Consider the following 22631-nt stretch of genomic DNA (forward strand, 5'->3'; position numbering starts at 1 on the left):
CCAATGGAGCTGAGAAACCAAAGAACGAGGCAGAAAAATCCAGTTGTTGGTTAAAGGGAGGATATTAGGGAACTTACAGACAGGAGGGTAGTCTTGGGCAGCAGCAAGACAGATAGATCCTCGCACAATTACTCTTCAGACACAGGGTTTATATACCATAGGGAAAGGGGATACATGCTGTATAGACAATTAAAGGCAACCCTCCAGAATAAGCAAGAGTGCTATGAGTCTCATAGCCTATAATTTGTACAATAACATCAAGGTTGCTTTGATCTAAAGGCAGAATTTGTAATGAGTACATGTTCTTACATTAAGTACAGTAAATAAAGTAAGAATCAGGAGGCATTCATAGGACTGGGGTTGTTCAGAAGTCAAAATGGTGGATTAGCATTCAAGATGGAGTCACTTTTGTCTCCATATTTATGTGTACGAATAAACAGAATCTTTAAAATGGAAGGATTGTAGTAATAGAAGTGTGTTTGTGGAGGAAGAAGGCGGGGGGGGGGGAGAGAGAGAGAGAGAGAGAGAACGAACAAGAGAATGAGAGAAAAACTAAGAATGGTTCATTGGAAACACCATGACAGCAGAAAAACTTTCACATGGAGACGTAAGATTTCCATTCCACCAAGTAATAGTTGTTGGATGTAAGGCCAGTCAATTTAACCTCTCTGTGCCTCTGTTTTATCATGTATGGAATATGGGTTATTGTAAAGATGAAATTGCATTGTCTGCATGTGTGTTAAGGTTGTTGTGGTTTTAATTTTACAAAGAATCAAGAGAAACTCTGCAGCACGTCCTGTTTAGACGGCTTGTATGCCATAATTTCGCAGGCTGTGGCTAAATTCTCACCAGAGTAGATGGCTCAATAGTTTTAAAGGAAACTGTATGTTCAGTTTTGAGGGATAGTTCCAATTGTTGGAATATGGTCCTACGTAGGAACAGAATATGCCTCATTTTACCTTTTATTTGTTGATCTTGCTGCTGCCTTTTAAAACAACAGTGGGTATCTACTTCATCTAAATATCCAACTGCCTTAAAGCAATTATCATTTAGCCCAATCCAAGTATTTTTTTCTTCAGATTAAACAAGTCTTATTTCATCATTCATTTCTTGTAGCATTCTCTGAGGCACGATACCCAAGGTAGCCTCCAATTTATCAATAATTTTAAATTATGGTGCCCAAATATATACATGTTCACCCAGCATTTATCACAGTGGGCTCTTTACTTGTATTAATGTTATACACATTTGTGTATGATTTCTATTTCAGTACTAGTGTCAACTTACCTGAAATTCCTAAGACTTTTTATAGGAGTTGTCAGGACTTCCCCAGTCTATTATGTAAAGGTTTTGTTTTTGGTATGTTTTCCTTGAAAAAGAAATTTGGCCTTTGCATTTATGTCTATTTGCTATTATTTTGCTAATTTCAGGTTAGTATACTATCCATTTCCATTGTTTGGTGCTTAAAAGTTTGATAAGAATACCTTCTAAGTCTTCATTCAAACTGTAGTTAAAAGAGTTGAATGTCATGAAACCTAGCAGAGAAACCTGCTATATTCAGTAAGGCACCCCCTATCTGCCAGCAGACTTCCTCTACATGGAGTTTTCAGATTCAACTCAAAACCATTAAACATCTGTGCAGAATCTCAGATCTTGTCATGATCATAAGAATATGAGAGACTAATCTCATATTCTCATTCTTGGATTTAATCTAAATGCTCTATGTAGAGTATGGTCATAGCAGAGCAGTAAAGTAACTATCATGCTTTGGCAACCCATAGTGGACCAGAGCTGGGCATTAGAAATCACCATTTCCTGTTGAAAATCTAACAAAATATTGCCAGGACGCAGTCTCACTAGTGCTTGGTTTCCAGAATTGATCATTTTCCTTTTTTGGATAATTGATACAATATTGTCACTTTGCTCCATCCACCTGCCATAATTTCTCAAAAATCACTAGCCATGGTGCCAATTTCCACAACTATGTTCCAAGATGGAATGTGATTTTCCAGGTTTAAAAGCTTAAATTTATTTACAACGAATAAGTATTCATTTAATTCCTAATCTTCCACCTTCAGTGTTGTTTTTTTCAGCCTCATTTGGTGTACTCATTACACTTCTCCTTGAAAGAGAAGCAATGTAAGAGCAGATGGTTTTGTCTCTCCTTTAACAGCTGTAACATTAAACCAGTGGTTGTCAAAGAGTGGTCCCTAGACCATCAGTGTTAGCATCACCTGAGAACTTATTAGCAATGCACATTTTGAGGCCCTAACCCAGGGTCTGAAACTGGAGGTTGGGGTATAGGAACTAGTTATAAGCCATCCAGATAATTTTGATGCATGCTAAAATTGAGTACCACTGTATTAGACCATCCTCCTTAAGCTGTGATCTCATCTCTGCAGTATTTATCTTGTTCTCCTTCATTAAGTTACAGATTTTTCTGGGCCTCATTGTATGCTGGGATTTAGCATCCCTAATACAGGCCAGTACCATTATTTTATTAGCAAATAATTTTTCTAATGTTTTCATTTTCTGTTTTCATCTGTTATTGGTGCCCTTTTTGGTTGAGTCCATTAAGAGCTTTCTTCTCAGTTTATCTAGAGATGTCTGTCTATGTTGAAGCATATTCATGAACTCTGAATAATCTTTCTTTATAATGAGGTGAAATTCACTTCCCTACATGGCAGCGTTTCTATCTGATCATGCCAAATATTCAGTTGCTTTATATTTTGTTTGGAGTTTGTGTTTCACTACTTGATTAATTTCTCTCGAAAGTCCCATCACTTTACCATCATGCTTTCATGTGTAGGCGGTATGATTTGTTTATGCTTTATATTCAAAACTTGGATATACATTTTAAGTAACTCTAAGAGGCAGGCATTTCTGTCGTACAGAGCAGCCACTACTGCGTAAGAAGAATTATCTTTCTTTACATATTATGTGTGTATATATATAATATAAATTTTCAGCAAACACAGCTATATAACTTGATTAAAATGCGTTGGCTATAACTATAAATCATATTAAATTTGTACAAAGCTTAATGTATCTTGTACAAATTTAAATTATAAAGTCAATACACAGTGCCAATACTTCCTTTATAGTTTTAAAATAAAAGTTTAAAGTTATTTATATATTTTAATGAAATAAGATAAGTTCCCGTAACTCATGTTTAAATTTTACTGCTATAAATTTTGGAATTATTTCTATATACAATTAAGGGTTAAAAGTGTCCCTCACTGAATTTGGAGTTTTTTTAAAGTATTTATTTACAGTATCATTAAATCATTACAATATCATTAAATTTAGCATACCTTGCCCCTTAGTATTGTCATGTATCATTACTCCTGGAAATTAGAATTCATTATTGATCTATTATTTTTAGGGGTTTGGAAATAACTTTTTAAAACTGAATTTTTCTACTTTTTATGATGTATAACAGTTAAATACACAAAAAGGCACAACCAGATTATTAATTTTTAAAAAGATGTAAATTTAACATGATTTTTACTGCCTAAGATAAAGAGACAATAATACAATAACTAGATACAATATCTTTTAAGATAACAGATATTACATGAATGATTCATGTTTTGAAATAATTTTAAAGTCTTGTTTCTATGTAACAGGGAAAGACATTTATAATCTGTTTTTCAACCTCTGCTTTAATGCATAATAATTATGATTCTACTTGAAAACTGGATAATAATAGAAAAAATCAGTATATCTGAAACTTTTTATGAGGAGACAATAAACCAGATTTTTACAGTCGTCTATGCCTAATGAAATTTTAAATGATGATTGCTCTACTTTGTAGGTAGGTTAGCACCAGATGTGCATGTTGAACCAACTTCACACAGTGCTATTCTGTATGCTTTCAAGTCCAAAGTTACAATAACAAGTCTTCAGAATTTTATTCATTTATATCCTCAAAACTGACAATTGTTCATAACTAAGCATGCTTTGTGTTATTCTGCCCTATTATCCCCAAAACATGGCTTTCTTTTTATACAGAGGCAAAAAGAGGAAAAAAAAAAACCAAATATATTTTAATAAAGAATTATTTACTCGGCCGGGCGCGGTGGCTCAAGCCTGTAATCCCAGCACTTTGGGAGGCCGAGACGGGCGGATCATGAGGTCAGGAGATCGAGACCATCCTGGCTGACACGGTGAAACCCCGTCTCTACTAAAAAATACAAAAAAACTAGCCGGGCGAGGTGGCGGGCGCCTGTAGTCCCAGCTACTGGGGAGGCTGAGGCAGGAGAATGGCGTGAACCCGGGAGGCGGAGCTTGCAGGGAGCTGAGATCCGGCCACTGCACTCCAGCCTGGGCGGCAAAGCGAGACTCCGTCTCAAAAAAAAAAAAAAAAAGAATTATTTACTCTTTTGTTGATTGTTTTTGTTTGGTTTGGTTTGCATTTTTGTTTTGTTCATTTTCATACTACAAGTTATCATAAATTTTTCTCCTAAATCATTATTTTTAGGCTAAAGTGAACAAGATTTTGGAGGTTCATAAAGTTTTTTTTCTTAAACTCAGTTGGCAGTTTTAATATTCTCATAGGGGCATCCCAGCATATAGATTAATTTTTAAATTTTCTTTCTTCTATATAAAACTGAATATGATAAATACTTTTGAATATTGTATCCACCTTGACCATATGGACCTCAATGAAAAAATCCTCATTAATTTTCAATATGCATAATTTTTGGAGGGATTTCTGATCCGGTAGAATGAAGTTCCCATTAATTATCCCTTCAAGAAGCATTTTAATGAGCATAACTTCTAGAACAGTTTAGAGGGAAAGCCATTAAGAAAAAAATCAAATTTTTATGAAAATATTCATAATTTTACAAAAATCCTTTGGAGCAGATTGATGGAGAAAACTTCTCTGGTAATCTCCTATTTCCCTGGAAAGTTATCTGGAGTTGTTTAAGGACAGGGTACTAAGATTTTTGAAAGCCCATTAATCAGCTTTCAGATATGCTTTAGCTATGGGCTACCTGAGATCTATGAGAGCATAACAGAATCAGTAAAGAGTGATTGAGTAATCTCTGGACCATGTACAAACAAATTGATATGTATATTTTTAAATAACATATCTATCAAATAATATATATTTAATAACAAGAAAATTGTTTAGTAGAAAGAGAGACAACATAATATAATAATGAAAAATAAACACACATTAACTCTCTTTCTTCAACTTTTACATTCCTACTCACAGTTCTTCATAAGGATATTGGTCCTTGCCGAGCAGCCACAATAACAGGAACGCTCTCTAGGATTTCTCTAAATGATGATGAAGAAGAAAAGGGAACAAACCCCGAAGGGTTAAGCTATTCAACATTGCCTGGAAATGTCATTTCCAAAGTCATCATCCAGCAACCCACAGGTCTGCACATGCCCATGAGTATGAATGAGCTTAGCAATCCATGTTTGAAAAAAGAAAATAGTGAATTGCGGAGAACTGTGTACTTATGTACGGATGATAATTTGAGAGGGGCTGACATGGACATAGTCCACCCTCAAGAAAGAATGATGGAAAGTGACTATATTGTGATGCCCAGAAGTTCTGTAAATAACCAGCCTTCAATGAAAGAAGAAAGCAAAATGAATATTGGCATGGAAACCTTGCCGCATGAAAGGCTATTGCACTACAAAGTAAACCCTGAATTCAATATGAATCCCCCTGTAATGGACCAGTTCAATATGAACTTAGAGCAACATCTCGCACCCCAGGAACATATGCAGAATTTGCCCTTTGAACCTCGCACAGCTGTGAAGAATTTCATGGCCTCTGAGTTGGATGATAATGCAGGACTATCAAGAAGTGAAACTGGATCAACGATATCAATGAGTTCTTTAGAGGTGAGCCACAGAAGATTAAATTTTTCCTTGATAGTTGAAATATGAATAGATATAGATAGAGATATTGATTGATTGGTTGATTGACTGATGTGACACTGGTGTTGGAAGAGAAGATTCACATCAGCTTTTGCAGTTAGATATCATGAAAATTTCTGGCTATTGAGATTCAGTCGCAATTCAGGGTTTTCTCAGGAGTGCATTATAATCCCCTTATTCAAGATAATATTAAAAAAAGAAACTATTATATTTAAAAAGATACTAATCAGTCATAATTCTGTCATGATGGGAACTAAGTTAGGCACTCATAAAAAATAAAATAAAATAAATAAAAAGCAGAGGATTCTTCTGATGTTTCTCAGGTACCACAGGTCCTTTTGGTGCATAGTGTCTACATGGCATTACAAACTGAAACTGAGATCTATACTTTCTGTGTAACAGTAACTGTTAAAAATTACAAAATTGGAATATTTCTCTAAATGTTTTACCATTATATATATACTGATGAAAAACTAATTATTATTACAGTAGATCAGTATTATTCAGAGTAAATATTTTGCTCTTAACTTACAGAATAATGACCATTAAAATTTTTTGTCTTAGACTGTGAATTGTCAGGAAGAATGTAATCTGAGCATACTAACAGTCAGGATTCTGAGGCCCAACAACATGGCCTTTTTGCTTTCGTAAGTCCACCAAAAGTAAACAGTAAGCTCATCACAGCTTTCCTGCTTATACAGTGAAAAATAGCTGTAAACCTGCAGTTGATATATATATTCATATATGATACTACATGCATACTTTTATATGTATTGCCTATTGTTTTAGTATAATAGATTATTACATAAAACACCATCTACACAAAGGCACTATAATTAGTTGCCTCCCCTTCCATCAGAGTTATGCTGATAATTGTATGTTCAAGTGTCCAAAAGTTCCCAGAGGCAATTTTTTCATGCTTCTCCCCAAAGCCATGCCTTCCACTAGGTCAAAATGAAAAGGTGTTCTGAGAGGCTTAAAAAATGTGATGAATATGGTAATTTTCAGGGTTTTCCCAGCTGGATTGAGAAAATTCTAGACGATAAACGGTAATGTGAATAAAATCTAAGATAAGTCCCCAAGTTCTGGATCAACCTCAAACTGAATAAGGCTTCTAGGTCAGAATCATTCTTCAGAACCAAAGGCATAGATAGGGGTAATGAAGCCAAGTTCAACTCCAGGGTGACTGGAACTCCCTTCTGAACAAAAATATTTCATCCCCCTGAATTAGCAGAATAGCTGCAGTTTCCTTATTTGTAACTTGCATATCCCAGAGACTACCAGGTTTGTAACAATGACCACATAAGGACAAACTACAAAATATTTATGCAAAAATCACAAAAGTTTTTAAAAGGATTTTCAGTAAGTATGCATATAATAACATAACATTATAAGTAATCATAATGACTGTGTGGAAGTTTTCTGTATAGTATGGCTCTTTTAAATGTGTTAAAGGGGTTTGAATGGAATTGCATGAAAATATTTTGGTTGTTACAGAAATGTTTTACATCTAAAAGCCTGAAAACTTTGCTGGATTGATATTGTATAGGTTATCTGTGCTTGAACAATAGACTGTATTTCCAAGAACTTCTTTGTTCAGTTTGTAATTTTTCCAAATTTCCGTATCCTTATTATTAAGTGTATTATATATAACTGTGATTCAGCCAAAAGATCTGCATTTAAACGACTTAGAGATCACAAGACTTACATCTTGAAAAGGAAGGAAATTCAGAATTCAGAATGAAAATTTGGTTCTTCGTTTTCATTCTTTAAATGAATTTAATAGTAATTGCTTAGGGTGACGATTTTATGAGATAGCAGAAAGAGAATATATAGATGTGGGAATGAATAATAAAAATTAGCATTTATATAGCATCTTTCATTAGCAGATCCTCAAATCATTTTAAAAACAGGAATTAATCTTCACAACACCTCCATGCAATGGATAAGTTGTTATAATCCTCAAAGTAGAGTCATTTGTTCAAGGTTATAGAGCAAGTTCATAGCAAGTCTAGGAATAGAATCTTTCTGTCCTGATCAATTTTATGCCATCTAGAAGACACAGTAATGAGCCTGAATATTAGCATGAAGGTAACTTTAAAGTTATTTCTAATCCTTGACAGGCATTTGGTCTTATGATGAATAAAGACATGAAATGGGTAAAGCCCTTGTCCTTTAAGTGTGTATAATTAACACATTCTGGAAATGGGACTGTGTTCATGAAGATAAAGTTTTTGATCTGGCTTTCTTCTTGAGCAGCACGATGCATTGTCAAGTAGAATTATCAGCTCTGCTAGATTGTATATGCTGGGTCAACTGGTGAGGGAGATGGTATTCTGACAATAATAAAGGAAAAGCAGAAAAATGACCTGAGTATCTACACAGAGAGTGGGATCAACAGTAGTCAGGAGGTGTCTTGAGTCTTAGAAGATAATGTTAAGGTGAAAATGGTAAATCATGTGGATCACATGAGGCCTAAGCAATAGAACAATTTAAGTCTTTTCTCCCTCTAAGTAAGAAGGAAGATTAAAGCCATAGGGAACATCCAGCCTGGGCAGCTGGCACAGCAGAGAATGGCCAAGATCCTCAGGATTCTTTCAAGGATATAATATAAAGATGCTCACATTTTACCTCCAGAGGAATCCATTTTCACAAACTGCCAGCATGGAAAGTGCTGAAGGAAGAAACAGAAGAGGGTAAAACAGAAAATGTGAGAATTAATAATAAAAAAATAAAAAATAATATTCTCATAACATGGAGAGATATGTTCTCTTTCTAACTATAGTCATTCCCAAATGAACTTGTTAAGCAATTCTGAAAACTTTAGATATAGAGCGGCCACAATTATGGGAATAATTGCAATACTAATATAGTAGAATAGAATGTGATAGAAAGTGCAAAAGAGGGAAAACAAGAGTTGAGGGAGGAAAAAAGAAAGCCAAAAAAGACTCGAGTGGGTGAGTGGGTGGAAGTATTTGTTCAAATAAGCAAGAAGCAACAAAGAAAGAAGGAGGTTCCCCAACCCTGAAGTCAGTGGCAGCACAAAAGCTTCCAGCCTTCACGGGAGTTTGTTCAGCTAACCCCCAATTAGTGGGTATAAAAAGTTTTAAAAATTCATGAAGTTTCTTGGCATTAAAAACATATCTAGATTTTCTCTGAGCCTAATAGTACCTTGTTTCTTTCCTTCTGCTGATATGTTCTCTTTCTAACTGTAGTCATTCCCAAATGAACTTGTTAAGCAATTCTGAAAACTTTAGATATAGAGCTGCCACAATTATGGAATAATTGGAATACTAATATAATAAGATTTTTCACAACAATGGCTCCAGCCCTGAATATCCTGTAACTGCTTTGCTTAAGGTTAAGAAGAATGATATTGTCATCAGCACTTTAGTCATTTACCTTCAATTAATGAACCAAATATGATGAATACATGATGTATACATAGAGCAAAGCAACAGCAACAACAAAAAACACACTAAGATTTTGCTTTTGAGCAAGAGGGGACAAAAGAGGTATCATGGTTCTCAAGCACTTGAGGACTATAAAATCTAATTTAAACCTTGGATTGTTCTATTTATTTATTTCCTGAAAACTTATAGTTGTAACGTTGTATGGAGACAGGTCAGTATTTGTTCTGAATCATTGAAGCTGTAGTATTTACTTTAGCAGGTTGTAGACGTTAGATTTAAATAGTAAGTGGTTTTTCACTCAAGAGTCTTTCCAACTTATGTGCACATATTGAACATGTTAAGCACATGGTCCATTCTTCACTCTTTTCCTTGTATCTTTCAAGGTTAATTCAAGTTCTTGAGTCACTGGCTTTTGGCTGGGTTCTGTCAACAGAAAGCACTGGTGAGAGAGTAGAGGTTGAGGAAAAGAGGGAAACCTGGGATCTTTCTCCCTTACTCTGTATGCTTTTGAGAGCACCTTGTATGTCTGGTGTAGTTCCCACAGTGCTTCCAGTATATGCCAGGTGCTGCAACCCATGGGCTTAAGTCACTCTGCCCTCTCCTTTTATCTGTCCAGCCTAGGAGGTATACTGACCTCTTCTGCTAATCCCTGGGTTACTGCATGGTCTCCTATGTGCTGTCTCAGTTCTTCTATCATTTAAATTTTTGTAGACCATCTTGCTGAAATGTAAACACCTTAAGTGGTTTCTGTTGTTCTTGCCTTAATTTTTCTTACCAATAAAAACTTAATAACTGATAAGAGTTAGATACTACATTACAAAACTGTTATCCAAAATAGAAGGTTTTGTTGCTCTAGCTTGTCTATTTGTGTATAAGCTTACCTCTATGTCGGAAACCAAATAAGTGTGTCTCAATTTGTAATGGCCAGAAAGAGACACCATTCTAGGCTAAATTTTTATACATCAGTTTTTCTCTGGACATGAATGATAGAGTTCTCAGCACAATGGTTTTTAAAGGTAAAATATTTTAGCAATAATATCACATTACAGGTGCCTCCCTTACAGCTGTTGTGAGGATCAAATTAGATAATGTACATGAAAAACCTTTGAAATTGTAAGAAGCACTTTAGATGTAAGATTATGTTATTATTATGTCATTACCGTTATGCCCTGAATTTCTGCAAAGAAGCTTGAATGCTGAGTTAAATCAATATTCAGAATATTAGACAAAATGTTATGGCCTCGCTTAGGAACTAGGGCACTCTGTCACTAACAGAAACCATTATAAAATTGACCATGTGCAGAAACGACTTTTTTTAATATCTTTTTCTCATGTAAGTCTGATGAAAGGAAGACTTGCCATTTTTTACTGTTTTGCTTTTACTCCTGGATTACAGAATTTTGTCTCTCTTGCAGGCATACAAACAAAATTAGCTTGAATAGAAGTCATTTAAAAAAATTAATTATTCTCAGATATCATTGCCACCGCTATTTTTAATGGATTTGCTACCAGAGCTTTCTCCTTACAAGTAGGTTTGTTGCTCACTTTATAATAGAAATTTTAATGGCAGTCATATTGCCATTCATTAGTCAGTGGAATTTATTACTTGCCATGAATCTTCTAGTGTCTTGTCCAGCTTAATTTGCAGTGACAAAAACAATGAAGTATTCCCTTTGAGAAATTATTCATCATTCAACAAGACTTAGATGTGGAGAAATGCCTCTATGCATACATTCACTAAGTATTCCTGTGAGTACCTTCATACTGTTGTACATTTTCTCACTTTTAAATCATTGTAAAGAATTTCTCCTTTCTATTAGTGATAGGCCTGCCTTCCTGCAAATTGTCTTGATTCTCTTAGCTGTCAGTTGACCTACTCATAATGGTTTTCATTGTGTGTTTAGTCTACTTGCTTAAACAAATTCTCTCAGAGTATGCCCAAGAAAAGCAACAACAACAAAACAAAAATAGAAAGTCACATTCTTTTGAATACTTTTGGCTGTTATCGTGCAGCTCCTTTAATCATTTGCCAGTAATTTTGTGAATGTTTCCTATTGTGCCATACCCTCTGCTAGATGCTGTGGATATAAATGTAATCAAGAGAGAAATGGATATTGCCCTTGTGGAGAATACACCCTGTGGAAGAGACAGACAATTAACCATTAAAGCAATGAATGAAATAGTGTGCAGTACTGGGTAATAACTATGGAATGAAAGGGAGAGACTTCTTTAGATAAGGTGGTCTGGGAAGCATTTGAAAGTGTCATTTACTCTAAGAAATAAAATTGAGAAGTAATGTGGCTTGCAAGGAGCTGAGGGAACTTTTCAGGCAAAAGCAACTGTAAGTGCAGTGATCCTGAGGTAGAAAAGAGTTTTGGCATATTCTCATAAGATCAGAATACCTGTGAAGCTAATGTTGAACTCCTTAAGATGAAGTTAAAATGGAAAGGAGAGACCAGACTTTGCAGAGTCTTGTAAAGCAATGGAAGCAAATGAGGACTGTTAAGCAAAAGATTGTCACAATGATTTTTCCATGCATTCATCTATCCATCTATCCATTCATCCATAACTTTGGTTGTTTAGAAAGTAAAGGATTAGAAGCCAGAGGTTTTAGGAGAGGAGACAGAACAGAAAGTTGGATGACAGTCAGAAAGCTACTGAAGTAATCCAGACAAGAGATAACAGTTTCTTTGACCATGGAGGTGAAAGTGGAGATAGAAAACAGTGGGCAGAACAAGATGTATTTCAGAGATAGAACAGATGGCACATGCTGGTGAATTGAATGTGGAAGACGAGGGACAGAAAGGAAGGAAGGATGACTCCTAAGTCTCTGGCTTGACCGACTAGAAATCCAGCATTTTCTATCATGGGAAAGGTGGGAGGAATAAAGGATGTCTGGAACTTAAAAGATGGTATGCTAAATCATGGGAGTGAATTATGGTATCCAGAAGAGAATAAGAGAAAGAAGAGAGCCCAGGAACTCAACATTTAGAAGGCAGGGATGTGAGAGTGCCAACAAAGGGGACTTCAGCATAAGCTGCAGCAAGTAAGAGGAGGAAAAATAAAAAGACTGAGAGTTGATGAGTGTTTTAATGAGGAAATGATTAACTTTCAAAAGCTTCTGAGTGTCCAATAAGATGGACAGAAAATTGACCTTGGAATTTGACCAGATGGAGCTCATCAGAGACAGTCAGCAAGAAGAATTTTAATGGAATATTGAGAATAGAATACAAGTTGGGATGAGTTCTAAGTGAGAAATTAAGAAGAGGAAACAGCATAGAAATTAGGAAGAGGAAACAGCATAAAAGGATTCCATTACCTACTATGAGAAAAAGGAGTATTTACATTAGTTTATTTGGAAAATTGGAATATAGGTACGGAGGGATTTGTATCTTCATAAAATAATTCAATATCACATGGCTTATATTAAATTTACATGTAGAATTTTTAAAAGTTATCAGATTATCAGAAAAATTGTTATGACTTGACTATTTTTCTCAGTTGGTTCTTAATTTAAAACATACGTAACCATTATTTCTAACCACTTTCTTCTCTGGAATTAATATTTTAGAGAGCTCAGGAAGACATTTGAATAAACATGCAAGTCAGGGTTTCAATAAACTTCAACACTTTGAAAGACTTTCCAATACGCTGTTTGTATACCAAAGGTGGAAACAGACCAAAACCGAACAGAATTGAATGTTCTTATTCTTTCTTTACACCATCAATTTCCCAATGCCTCATGCCCCTTTTAGATAAACTAAGGCTGGAATGGGGCTCACGCCTGTAATCTCAGCACTTTGAGAGACCAAGGCAGGTGGATCGCTTGAGCCCAGGAGTTCAAGATCATTCTAGGCAACAAGACAAAACCTTATCTCTACAAAAATCGAAAAACTTAGCCAGGTGTTGTGGCACATGTTTATAGTCCCAGCTACTAGGAGGGCTGAGGTGGAGAGATCACTTGAGCCCTGAATGTTGAGGCTGCAGTGAGCTGTGATCGTGCCACTGAACCCCGGCCTAGGTGACAGAGCAAGACTATTTCAAAAAAAAAAAAAAAAAAAAGGAGAGAGTCATGTCTGGAGGTGGAGAAGTCTCCTACTGTTTGTTATTATATCATTGCTTATAAATGATTGCATATAAGTTTCTAAGTTATTTTACTCAACACAGATATTTTCTCAAATATGTAAATATCAAATTGCTAGTTTTGGTTTTTTTTTTTTTTTCTCCTTCAAAATGCAATTGACAAGGAAAAGTTAATCTGCTTGACCTTGCTTTATGCTTAGAAAGTCAGACTTGGACTGACTGGGTCATCTATTGTTATTTTTGCTGAGTTTGGTAACAATTAGCAAAACATCACAGGCATTTTTGCTGTAACATAGCACTCTTATATTACTGAGAAGACAGCAAGAGATAGTAAATAAAATGCTGGGCTTGGAGTCAGAAGTCCTGAGTTTGGAGCCCAACTCATTTGCTTACCACCCAGGTGAAGTGGGCAAGTAATTTTAACTCCACTGACCTTCAATTTTTCTTATTCATAAAATAAGGAAAATAAATAATATTTTATTCGACCATCCCACGGGTGGGTAGCATGTGCAAATGTGGAAGTGCTATATAAACAACAAAAGGTTGAAACACTTGGTCAGTATTGTGGAAACCTGAATCACATTACACACATTTTTAACTCATTTGGACTGTAAAAATCTGTCATTTTTTCCCACTCTCCAATTTTTAAGGCTCTACTGCTTTATTTTGCATCCACTCCAAATCCCACCACCATCTTTAGGTTCTTTTGATTAAAATTTGTTTGTTTGATTTGTTCATTCCTTAGTCTAATCCTTCAAGACTGCCAGTTATGCTACGCCTTATATTAGAATTTAATTTTAATAAAATTAAATAGGAGAGAGTCTACTTATATGAGTGTATCCATTTTCCTTCCCTATTTCACATTGACATACCTGCTCTCAGAAACAGAATCTATCTCCGGTGATCTTCTAGGTTCCTGTCTTTTGCTCTTGCTTCTAAATCTTTTTCATAAGATTTCACTATTTAAGTTTCAAATAAAATGCAAAGCTCGTGACTCATGTTTTATAATTATTGCTTAAAACTGTTTCCTGCCTTAAATTTTGCTGTATTAAGAGAGAATCTTGCTTAATGTATACTGACAAAAATGTCCTGCTTAGTCACAGTGCCAAGAAAGCAAGGTATACAAGAGCAGAATGGAAGCACTGACATTTAGTCTAGCATATTGCAGCAAAGTGTGGCGCAGTACACTGGAGCCTGGTTTTCACACAACACAGTTAGATAACAGTAGTGGTGGAGAGACTGCAAAAGAGGACTGGGCTCAATGCTTTCACAGATACTTTTCTCCTTCCTGGATGTCACCACGGCAAGGCTGAGATGCTGTTGGAGACAAGAAGAAAGTGAGATCAACATGCTGAGTTTTCATTTAATAAAGCAGTCTCCTTTTAGCCCTCTCCTTGATTGTGCTTGAAGACTGCATTTTCAGTCTTAAACAGCTTCACTGAAATAAAATTATTTCAGGAAGTTTTCACTTAAAACATGAAACCTTTCTTTTGGCATGTCCCCTTTTGTCTACTGAAACATGGTTTGGGGATTAGGTATACAGTGAGGTTCTGATTTTGTCGTGACAATTTTAACTGTAGCTGCAGAAATTTAATCATGGTTTTCAAGAAACTACATTAATGCTTCTTTTCTGTCTCTCCTAATGTTCAACAGTTAAAATGCAGACTAGAGTCTCCTACCTATCTTGGGTATGGTTTCCTATTAAATTATCGAAGTTTGTAGGTTTTGGGATGGGAGCACGGGAAAAATGAAACAAAATTTTGCCCAAAGGTTTATATATTTTTCCAACTACCTGAATATTGCATACTTTAATTGTTTGTTAATTCTCCCTGTTTCATTCCCTCTCTCATCAAAAAATTCAAAATTTTAAAAATCTATACTAAAAGTTTGCTAAGAATACTTTATACTAATATCATGAAAATCATATCACATGAATTGTATTAATTTCATTTTAATCCTGTTTTCTGGTTGTATCAGTCTTCATTATTTTATTAATGCATTTTATCTATAACTAGATTTCAGAAACTGTGTAACAAAGATGGAGCCATAGAGAAACACTATGAGACATTTACATGTACATCGACATTTTACTGGGGTGTGGAATAGTTTATTTTGCTGAACTAGAACAAATACATTAGTTCCTCAGGACTAGCAATGAGAAGGACTTTTCTGTCATGGAGGACTATCAAATTACAAGAAATATGTGGGTGAGACTTATGAAGAACTTTGGGACTTAGAGGATTGGGTAGAATTTGGTAGAAATGAAAACTAGACGTTGGTTGAAGATGTCAAGGTAACTAGACAATTTTTCCTATACAACTTTTAATCCTGTTTGTCTGTAGTTTTGCTGTAGTAAGCCTAAAGTCTTTCAAGATTGAAATGTCTGTCTGAGTTTTCATAGGAACAATTTCTCCTTACTAAAAATTTGGGTTAAGAGGTCAAAATGAGAAATATTCTGTATTTTTATATTCTTCAATTTTAAAAGAAGTTCAAAGTAAAAATAGAAAATTGTGAACAGAATATTTCAAAATCATAAAATTTTTTATGATTCATGAAAATTTCATAATATTTTACATTTTTCCTTATGTGAAGGAAATATGTGTAAAACAAGCAGGATTATCTTTAATGAAAATGATGATTTTTCATTTTGTTTGAGTGACTAAACATAACTTTATTGGTTTTCTTTCCTTCTTTTTAAAAATATATCTTACAGAGAAGAAAATCACGATATTCAGACCTTGACTTTGAGGTAAGTTTATATGAATTATTTTAGAATTTTAATTACTTGAATTCAAAATTGATATATAATTACTTAAAGATTAGGACTCTATGCAGCCATGTAAGGATATTATGTACTAATTTAATTAAATAAGTCAAACATTTTAATTAAAATTTATCTTGTATAGCATGAAATTTTTAAAGTTTGAATTACTTTAAGTATATGCTAAACAGATTTTCTGGACAAGTGAGGAATCTGTTTTATACATACTAAGATAAGTGAACAATTTATGTTAGGAGCTGAACCTGGTTGATTGTAGGGAGGGGGAATGTCAGCTTCCTGATTTTTATATTTAAAGCAATTTTCTTGGTTTTACTTCAGTGACTACCTGAAGAGATCCTGTGAACATGCTTAGGCTGGTTAGCTAGGCTTTCTCTGAAAATTACTTGTTTCATCTTCTGATTCCTGCTATTTAGGTTCTCTGCGGTACATTCAGATGCTTTTTTTCTCAATACAAGCTATTGATTCAATGTGCTCCTGTGTTTAGTAAATGCCTTTTCACAGATACAAACAAGATGAAAATTTTCATTTTCCAATTTACATTGAATTTATATTGATGCTATAATACTGTTACTGCAAATTACTGAAATCATACCGTCTGAGGAGGTTATGCTAAACAGAAAATTAATGATGTTTAAGCATCATATAAAATGTACTTATGTATGTTGATAATTGAATATGATTCATAGTCTGCTAACATAATTGGATACAATACATTACATATTTCTCCAGTATATTTGTACCCTTGTGATACATACATAGAACTCAATACTCTTAATTGATACTCCTAAAATTACAGAAGCTTCCCAGGACATGCTAACTACTCCTAGTTCAGTCATTTCATTTATTTAGATGAATTTTGTAGCTCTACAATGTACATCATGTGTCAAAACTAAGACTTGTTTTTATTTACTGCAATGGTCAACAATGGTTTTACCCTGAATGGAGTCCAAGGATAACTGGTTCTTTTCAGTAACATTTCAGACTACAATATACAAAGTAATGATAAGGAATCTTTTATCTATGATTAAATAGAAAGTTTTAATACTGATGCAGCCTCATTGTAGTAACTTAGCACTGAATATATATTTTATTGCATCCAAAGTTTTTAGCATAAAAGTATCAAGAATATAAATTTGAATAGATAATATTCAGCAATCTTTGCCTTTAGATTATTTAGTGCCTTTCAAGAACAGATATTTTATGGCTTTTTAATATTAATTCTTCAGGTAGCCAGAAATAGAGAATCGGACAGTATATATCCTTGTCTAAAAGCAATAAATTGTTATGTTAGTATAAAAGAGAGGAGGAAGGAATTAACCCACCTAGGCATCAGTGGCAAAATATAGTAAAAAAAAAACTAGATCTAAAATTAAGCCTTAATTCAACCAGCCTAAGTTATGTAATCACAAACACTGAAAAGAAATCTAATCATACTGTGTCACTTGGAGCATTGGAAAAACTGTTCTTTTTTCATCTATTCTCTATGGCAACTGGTAGCAGATTCCTTAAGCTTATACTTATTTCTATGCTTAGTATTCCACCCATAAAACCATGTTGTTAATAAAACATTTCCTGATAAAGAAGAGAAATTGCAACACGAGAACCCCAGACATGTCTTTAGCTCTTGAATTGCTGTAATCACTGCATGTTTACTATAGGTATCAAAATTCGGTGGGGGTGGGTGGGAACTCTGAGACATTACTTTTACCCTACAAATTGTTTAGAGCTATTTCCCTTAGTTTTATGTGCTATAGCAGTTATGTGGCCGATATTTCATGGATTGTGTTTAGAAAACTTATTGCCAGATATAAATGCTAATGAATTGTAATACAATCTATTTATATTTTGTGGGTGGTTCTTGAGGGAAAGTCCAGCTTGTCCCCCTCTTAATTCAGGCTAGATTAATTAAATTTTTATCAAGCTCTCTGACCCTCCTGCTCCCCCTGCAAGCTTTATCATACAATGGCCAGCGTAAACATTTTGCCACTGACAGACTGCCTCTTGGACTTCTGAAAGCATCTTTGCTTCAGGCTTTAAGCCTAACACACTCCCCAGAGGCTACACACTATGATAATATTCTGCCAACTCATATATCCCTAAAACTCTTGTGGCTAGTTAATGTCATACCAGGGGAATAGCCCTTTCATGTAGACAGTCTCCAGAACAGCATTGCATTTCTGGATTCTTGCTTTCTGGAAAATATACAGAAAATACTGTAGTGATATTCTTGTGTTCTGTAACCAAATGCCTTATTGAATTTGTATGCCCAGCTCCGGAGGTCCTAGTACCTAATAAACATTCAGGAATTATTTTTTTAAATGGTGAAAAAATTGAATTACTTTTCCATCCGGTTTGCTTTAACAAAATGTTATTGGACACTGTACCTGAATTAAGGCAGAGACTAGCATAAAAAATGGACGACAATGGAAGAGACATTTCAAAGATAGCCACACTGAATTTCAAAGATATCCACATTAGATATAACTCAAGGAGATAGAAAAATGGCAGGTAGAAATTCTAGGAGGAGGAAAAAGCATGTGGGTTGGCTAATCTGTGGTATTCTTAAGAAACAACAAGTAAGTCAAAATTTACCTAAACAGGGGTCTATGGAAGAAGAGACTAAAGTGAGTAATTTAGAAACCATGCCTTATACTCCAGGAGGGATTTTTATTTAATTTGCTACTAAAAGCTGCTAAGCTTTTTCTATTATATTTTGTTTGCTTGTTGTTGCTGTTTCAGTGCAGAATGATTTGCTATACTCTGGGTTTTAAAAAGATGAATATGTCAGTAACAGGGAGGATAGATTGTATAGCAGGGTGAAAGGAGAAGCAGAAATACCAGTTAAGATTGGCTAATGTGGTAGGTAATGAAAGTCCACTTCCTGGAGGTGGTAGGAAGAGAAAGCAATGAGAAGACTCTGCAGAGGCAGAATCTGTGGAATTTGGTCCTTAACTGAACATAGGGTGAAAGGGTGAGGGAGCAGAGAAAAGAATCCTCTCCAGTTCTGAGCCTGGGTGTCTGCTAGTACCAGTAACAGAACTAGGGAAATCAAGAAGACATCTAGTCAGGGTGAGTTCCATTTTAATATTTTAGAATAAAGGTTCCTAATATGATGTTAAAACAGACAATTAGGTAAGTTGTTCTAATTGTCTGTCTTGTGTCGAGATCTGGGCTCTAAGAATTCCCAGAAACACAATTGCAGGCATTCATTCTGAAACACTAATAGATAACAGTATCCATTCTATGTTAAAAATATATGGATAAAGAAGTGTCCATGAAACCGGGTCTCTACTGAAAATACAAAAATTAGCTGGGCACGGTGGTGCATGCCTGTAATCCCAGCTACTTGGGAGGCTGAGGCAGGAGAATCAATTGAACCTAGGAGATGGAGGTTGCAGTGAACCAAGATCATGCCACTGTACTTCAGCCTGGACAACAAAGTGAGACTCAATCTCAAAAAAAAGTAAAAACAAACAAGCAACAACAACAAAAAACTGATATCCATATACTTGTCATATAGATATGTTTTTTTAATCTTCACTTCCAAAAATGCAGAGATAAAAATTTTCACAGTTTTCCATGAAAAGTATATAGCTTTTTTTTTTTTTTTAGACAGAGGCTGGCTTTGTTATTCACACTGCAGTGCAGTGGTGCAATCTTGGCTCATTGCAACCTCTGCCTCCTGGGTTCAAGGAATCCTCTCACGTCAGCCTCCTAATAGCTGGGACCACACGCATGTGCCACCATGCTTGGCTAATTTATGTTTTGTTTTGTTTTTTTTTAGAGATGGGTCTTACCATGTTGCCCAGGCCAGTCTCAAACTCCAGGGCTCATGTGATTCCCTTGCCTCAGACTCCCAAAATACTGGGATTATAAGCATGATCTACTGTGCCTGGCCTATGTATCCTTTTAAAAACATTTTAGGATGTTTCTTTGAGTTTTTAATGAGCTCCATACCTCCACTATTTTCATACTTCTCAAACTGGGAGACAGTGATTGTGGACAGAGGGCAAAAGAAGACACAGACATGGGGTAATCACAAATCCCCATTTTCATGGGGGCTTGATTTTTTACAAGGAGATTTGGGTGATGATAGCCAAGAAAGATATCATTTATATTAATTCAATATCACTATAAACACAGCTAAATTGTGACATAAAAATCAAAATATATTTTAATTTCTAAGTGTAAGGTATAAAATTTCAAAGAAATGTCTTGTTCATAGCAGACTTCTTCCTGCTCTGTCCCTGAGCCCCAGCAGTAAGGGCACTCCATTAGGCAATCTGGGTACTTTTAGAGGAAAAGTTTGAGCAATTTAGTCCTAGACAATAGCCATCTTTATATATATATATATAACTAAATTATATATATATATAACTAAATTTAAACTGTTGCAAAATTATGCATTTACAGCAAGGACATTCAGGATTGACAGTGGCAAAAAAAAATATGCAACTAATTTTTGCTGTTTTCAGACACTTTAGTTTGTTTTAAACTCTGGCATCATATGTATTCAAACAGAAACATATTTGAAACATAGACACTGAGGCCGGGTGCAGTGGCTCACACCTGTAATCCCAGCACTTTGGGAGGCCGAGGCGGGCGGATCATGAGGTCAGGAGATCGAGACCATTCTGGCTAACACAGTGAAACACCGTCTCTACTAAAAATACAAAAAATTAGCCGGGCGTGCTGGCGGGCACCTGTAGTCCCAACTACTCGGGAGGCTGAGGCAGGAGAATGGCGTGAACCCAGGAAGCAGAGCTTGCAGTGAGCCAAGATCATGCCACTGCACTCCAGCCTGGGCGACAGAGTGAAACTCCATCTCAAAAAAAAAAAAAAAAAGGAAAGAAAAGAAAAGAAAAGAAACATAGACACTGAAAATGGGTCTATAAGTTCCATAGTTCCATGTGAGGGAAACATTGAGACTCCAGCCAAGGAAATCATCCCCCTTTCACAACACTGCTTTAGGAACTAAGCTAAAACCTAGTGTGCATTGTTTCCTTAATATGAGTTTTGACATTCACTTTAGGCTAATATTCAACAACCTACTCTGGAGAGAGGAATACAGGGCTCAGAAAATGATACCCCAGAGTATGGTGCTTTGGCATACTGAGTGCTTTGAACTAAGAACATTGAAAGGCCTCAGAAGCAACCTCAGAACCAGGATCTCTCTGATCTTCTCTTTCCCTCCTGTCACTGGCCCCTTATTCTCCTCCAAAGTAAGTCATAGATACCAGAATTCCTCTTCACCAAATCGGATCATAGTAAGGAGAACTTCTTTTCCCCAAAACAGGTCAAAAAAATTAAAAAATACTATTCTAACCTTCCCATACCTTTTTATCTAGAAGCCAGCCATAAAGAAATTCTCTAACCCACCCTTGTCTTTTGTGGTAGAGGTTAGAAACGTTGGCCATGACCCTTACGATGGGGAGGAAGTTGTCACAATTTTCCACCCCTTGCAGGACTCATGCAAACCAGTAAAGAAGAAGAACTACAGGTTCATCTTAGCAGATATGGGCAATGGCATTGTAGGTGTATAAAGTTCTAAGGCTGGAAAACATAATTCATGGAAACTGGTTTATAATTCCCATGAGCCCATGATTTCCAGACCTCATACTATAAAGTTAATGGCTAGGAGTTTCTCCAACTTTCTCTAACAATTTATTTCAGCTTCTAAAATCTGTATACCGTAACTACCTCTCTGATATATAATTCAGACTTAAGCTTCAACTCTGTGATTCACACTTATGAATTAAAGTGAAAATTTGTAAACAGTTTGTTCTAAGCCCGTTTATAAGCCATTTGTATTGAAAAGAAAGGAACACAATAAAATCAGAATGAGGAGGCAAAGCTCTTGTCTGGGGCCAGTAAATGAGCCATTCTTCCATTGGGAAGACCTCTTTTAGAAGAAGAGAAGACGACATTTATAATGGCCTTCCATATTGCAGTCACCTTCCGTGGCCTATATGCCTGTGCTGTCTTGTTCATTTAAGGTATTCAGTATACTTTTATTGAGCACCTGCTGAATGCCAAATGCTGTGCTAGGTGCCAGTGATATACAGACAAATAAGTCATTGCCCAGGAACTGTTCAGAGACAAAATATGAAGACCAGCCATGAAAAATATAATTGCAGTACTATGGAATAGCTGCAGGGTGGTCAATATCTGTAGAGTTTATGGGCTTACTACAGAGAGTACCTAGCCCATCCTGGATTGTTTTGTCTCATTTTCCATTATAACAAGACATAATTACACACCTGAATAGTCTAAAGAAGAGTGCTCCCTGGATCTATGAGATACATCTAAGATAGCAGCAAGCAAAGAGAATTGATGTAGAATTCAGAAAGAATTCCAGCTTGCTCACCACTTGTGTGAGCTTGGGAAACTTACTTAGCCTCCTTGAGCTTAAGTTTTCTAATCAGTAAAGTGGAGATAATGGCTTTACC

General features: G+C 35.5%; 1 protein-coding gene across 4 annotated transcripts in view; it reads left to right on the top strand.

Annotated features, from left to right (window-relative positions):
• The window catches only part of ADGRB3 (adhesion G protein-coupled receptor B3), a 743596-nt gene that overhangs the window by 709867 nt on the left and 11098 nt on the right, over positions 1-22631 (top strand). For all 4 annotated transcript variants that reach the window (XM_031667688.1, XM_031667689.1, XM_031667690.1 and 1 more), the window contains 2 exons: positions 5225-5868; positions 16114-16149. In XM_031667688.1, coding sequence (XP_031523548.1) covers positions 5225-5868; positions 16114-16149 — 680 coding nt within the window. The remainder of the gene's footprint in view (positions 1-5224; positions 5869-16113; positions 16150-22631) is intronic.

The sequence above is a fragment of the Papio anubis genome, chromosome 6 (genome assembly GCF_008728515.1).
Source record: "Papio anubis isolate 15944 chromosome 6, Panubis1.0, whole genome shotgun sequence".
In the NCBI taxonomy this organism is placed as follows: Eukaryota; Metazoa; Chordata; class Mammalia; order Primates; family Cercopithecidae; genus Papio; species Papio anubis.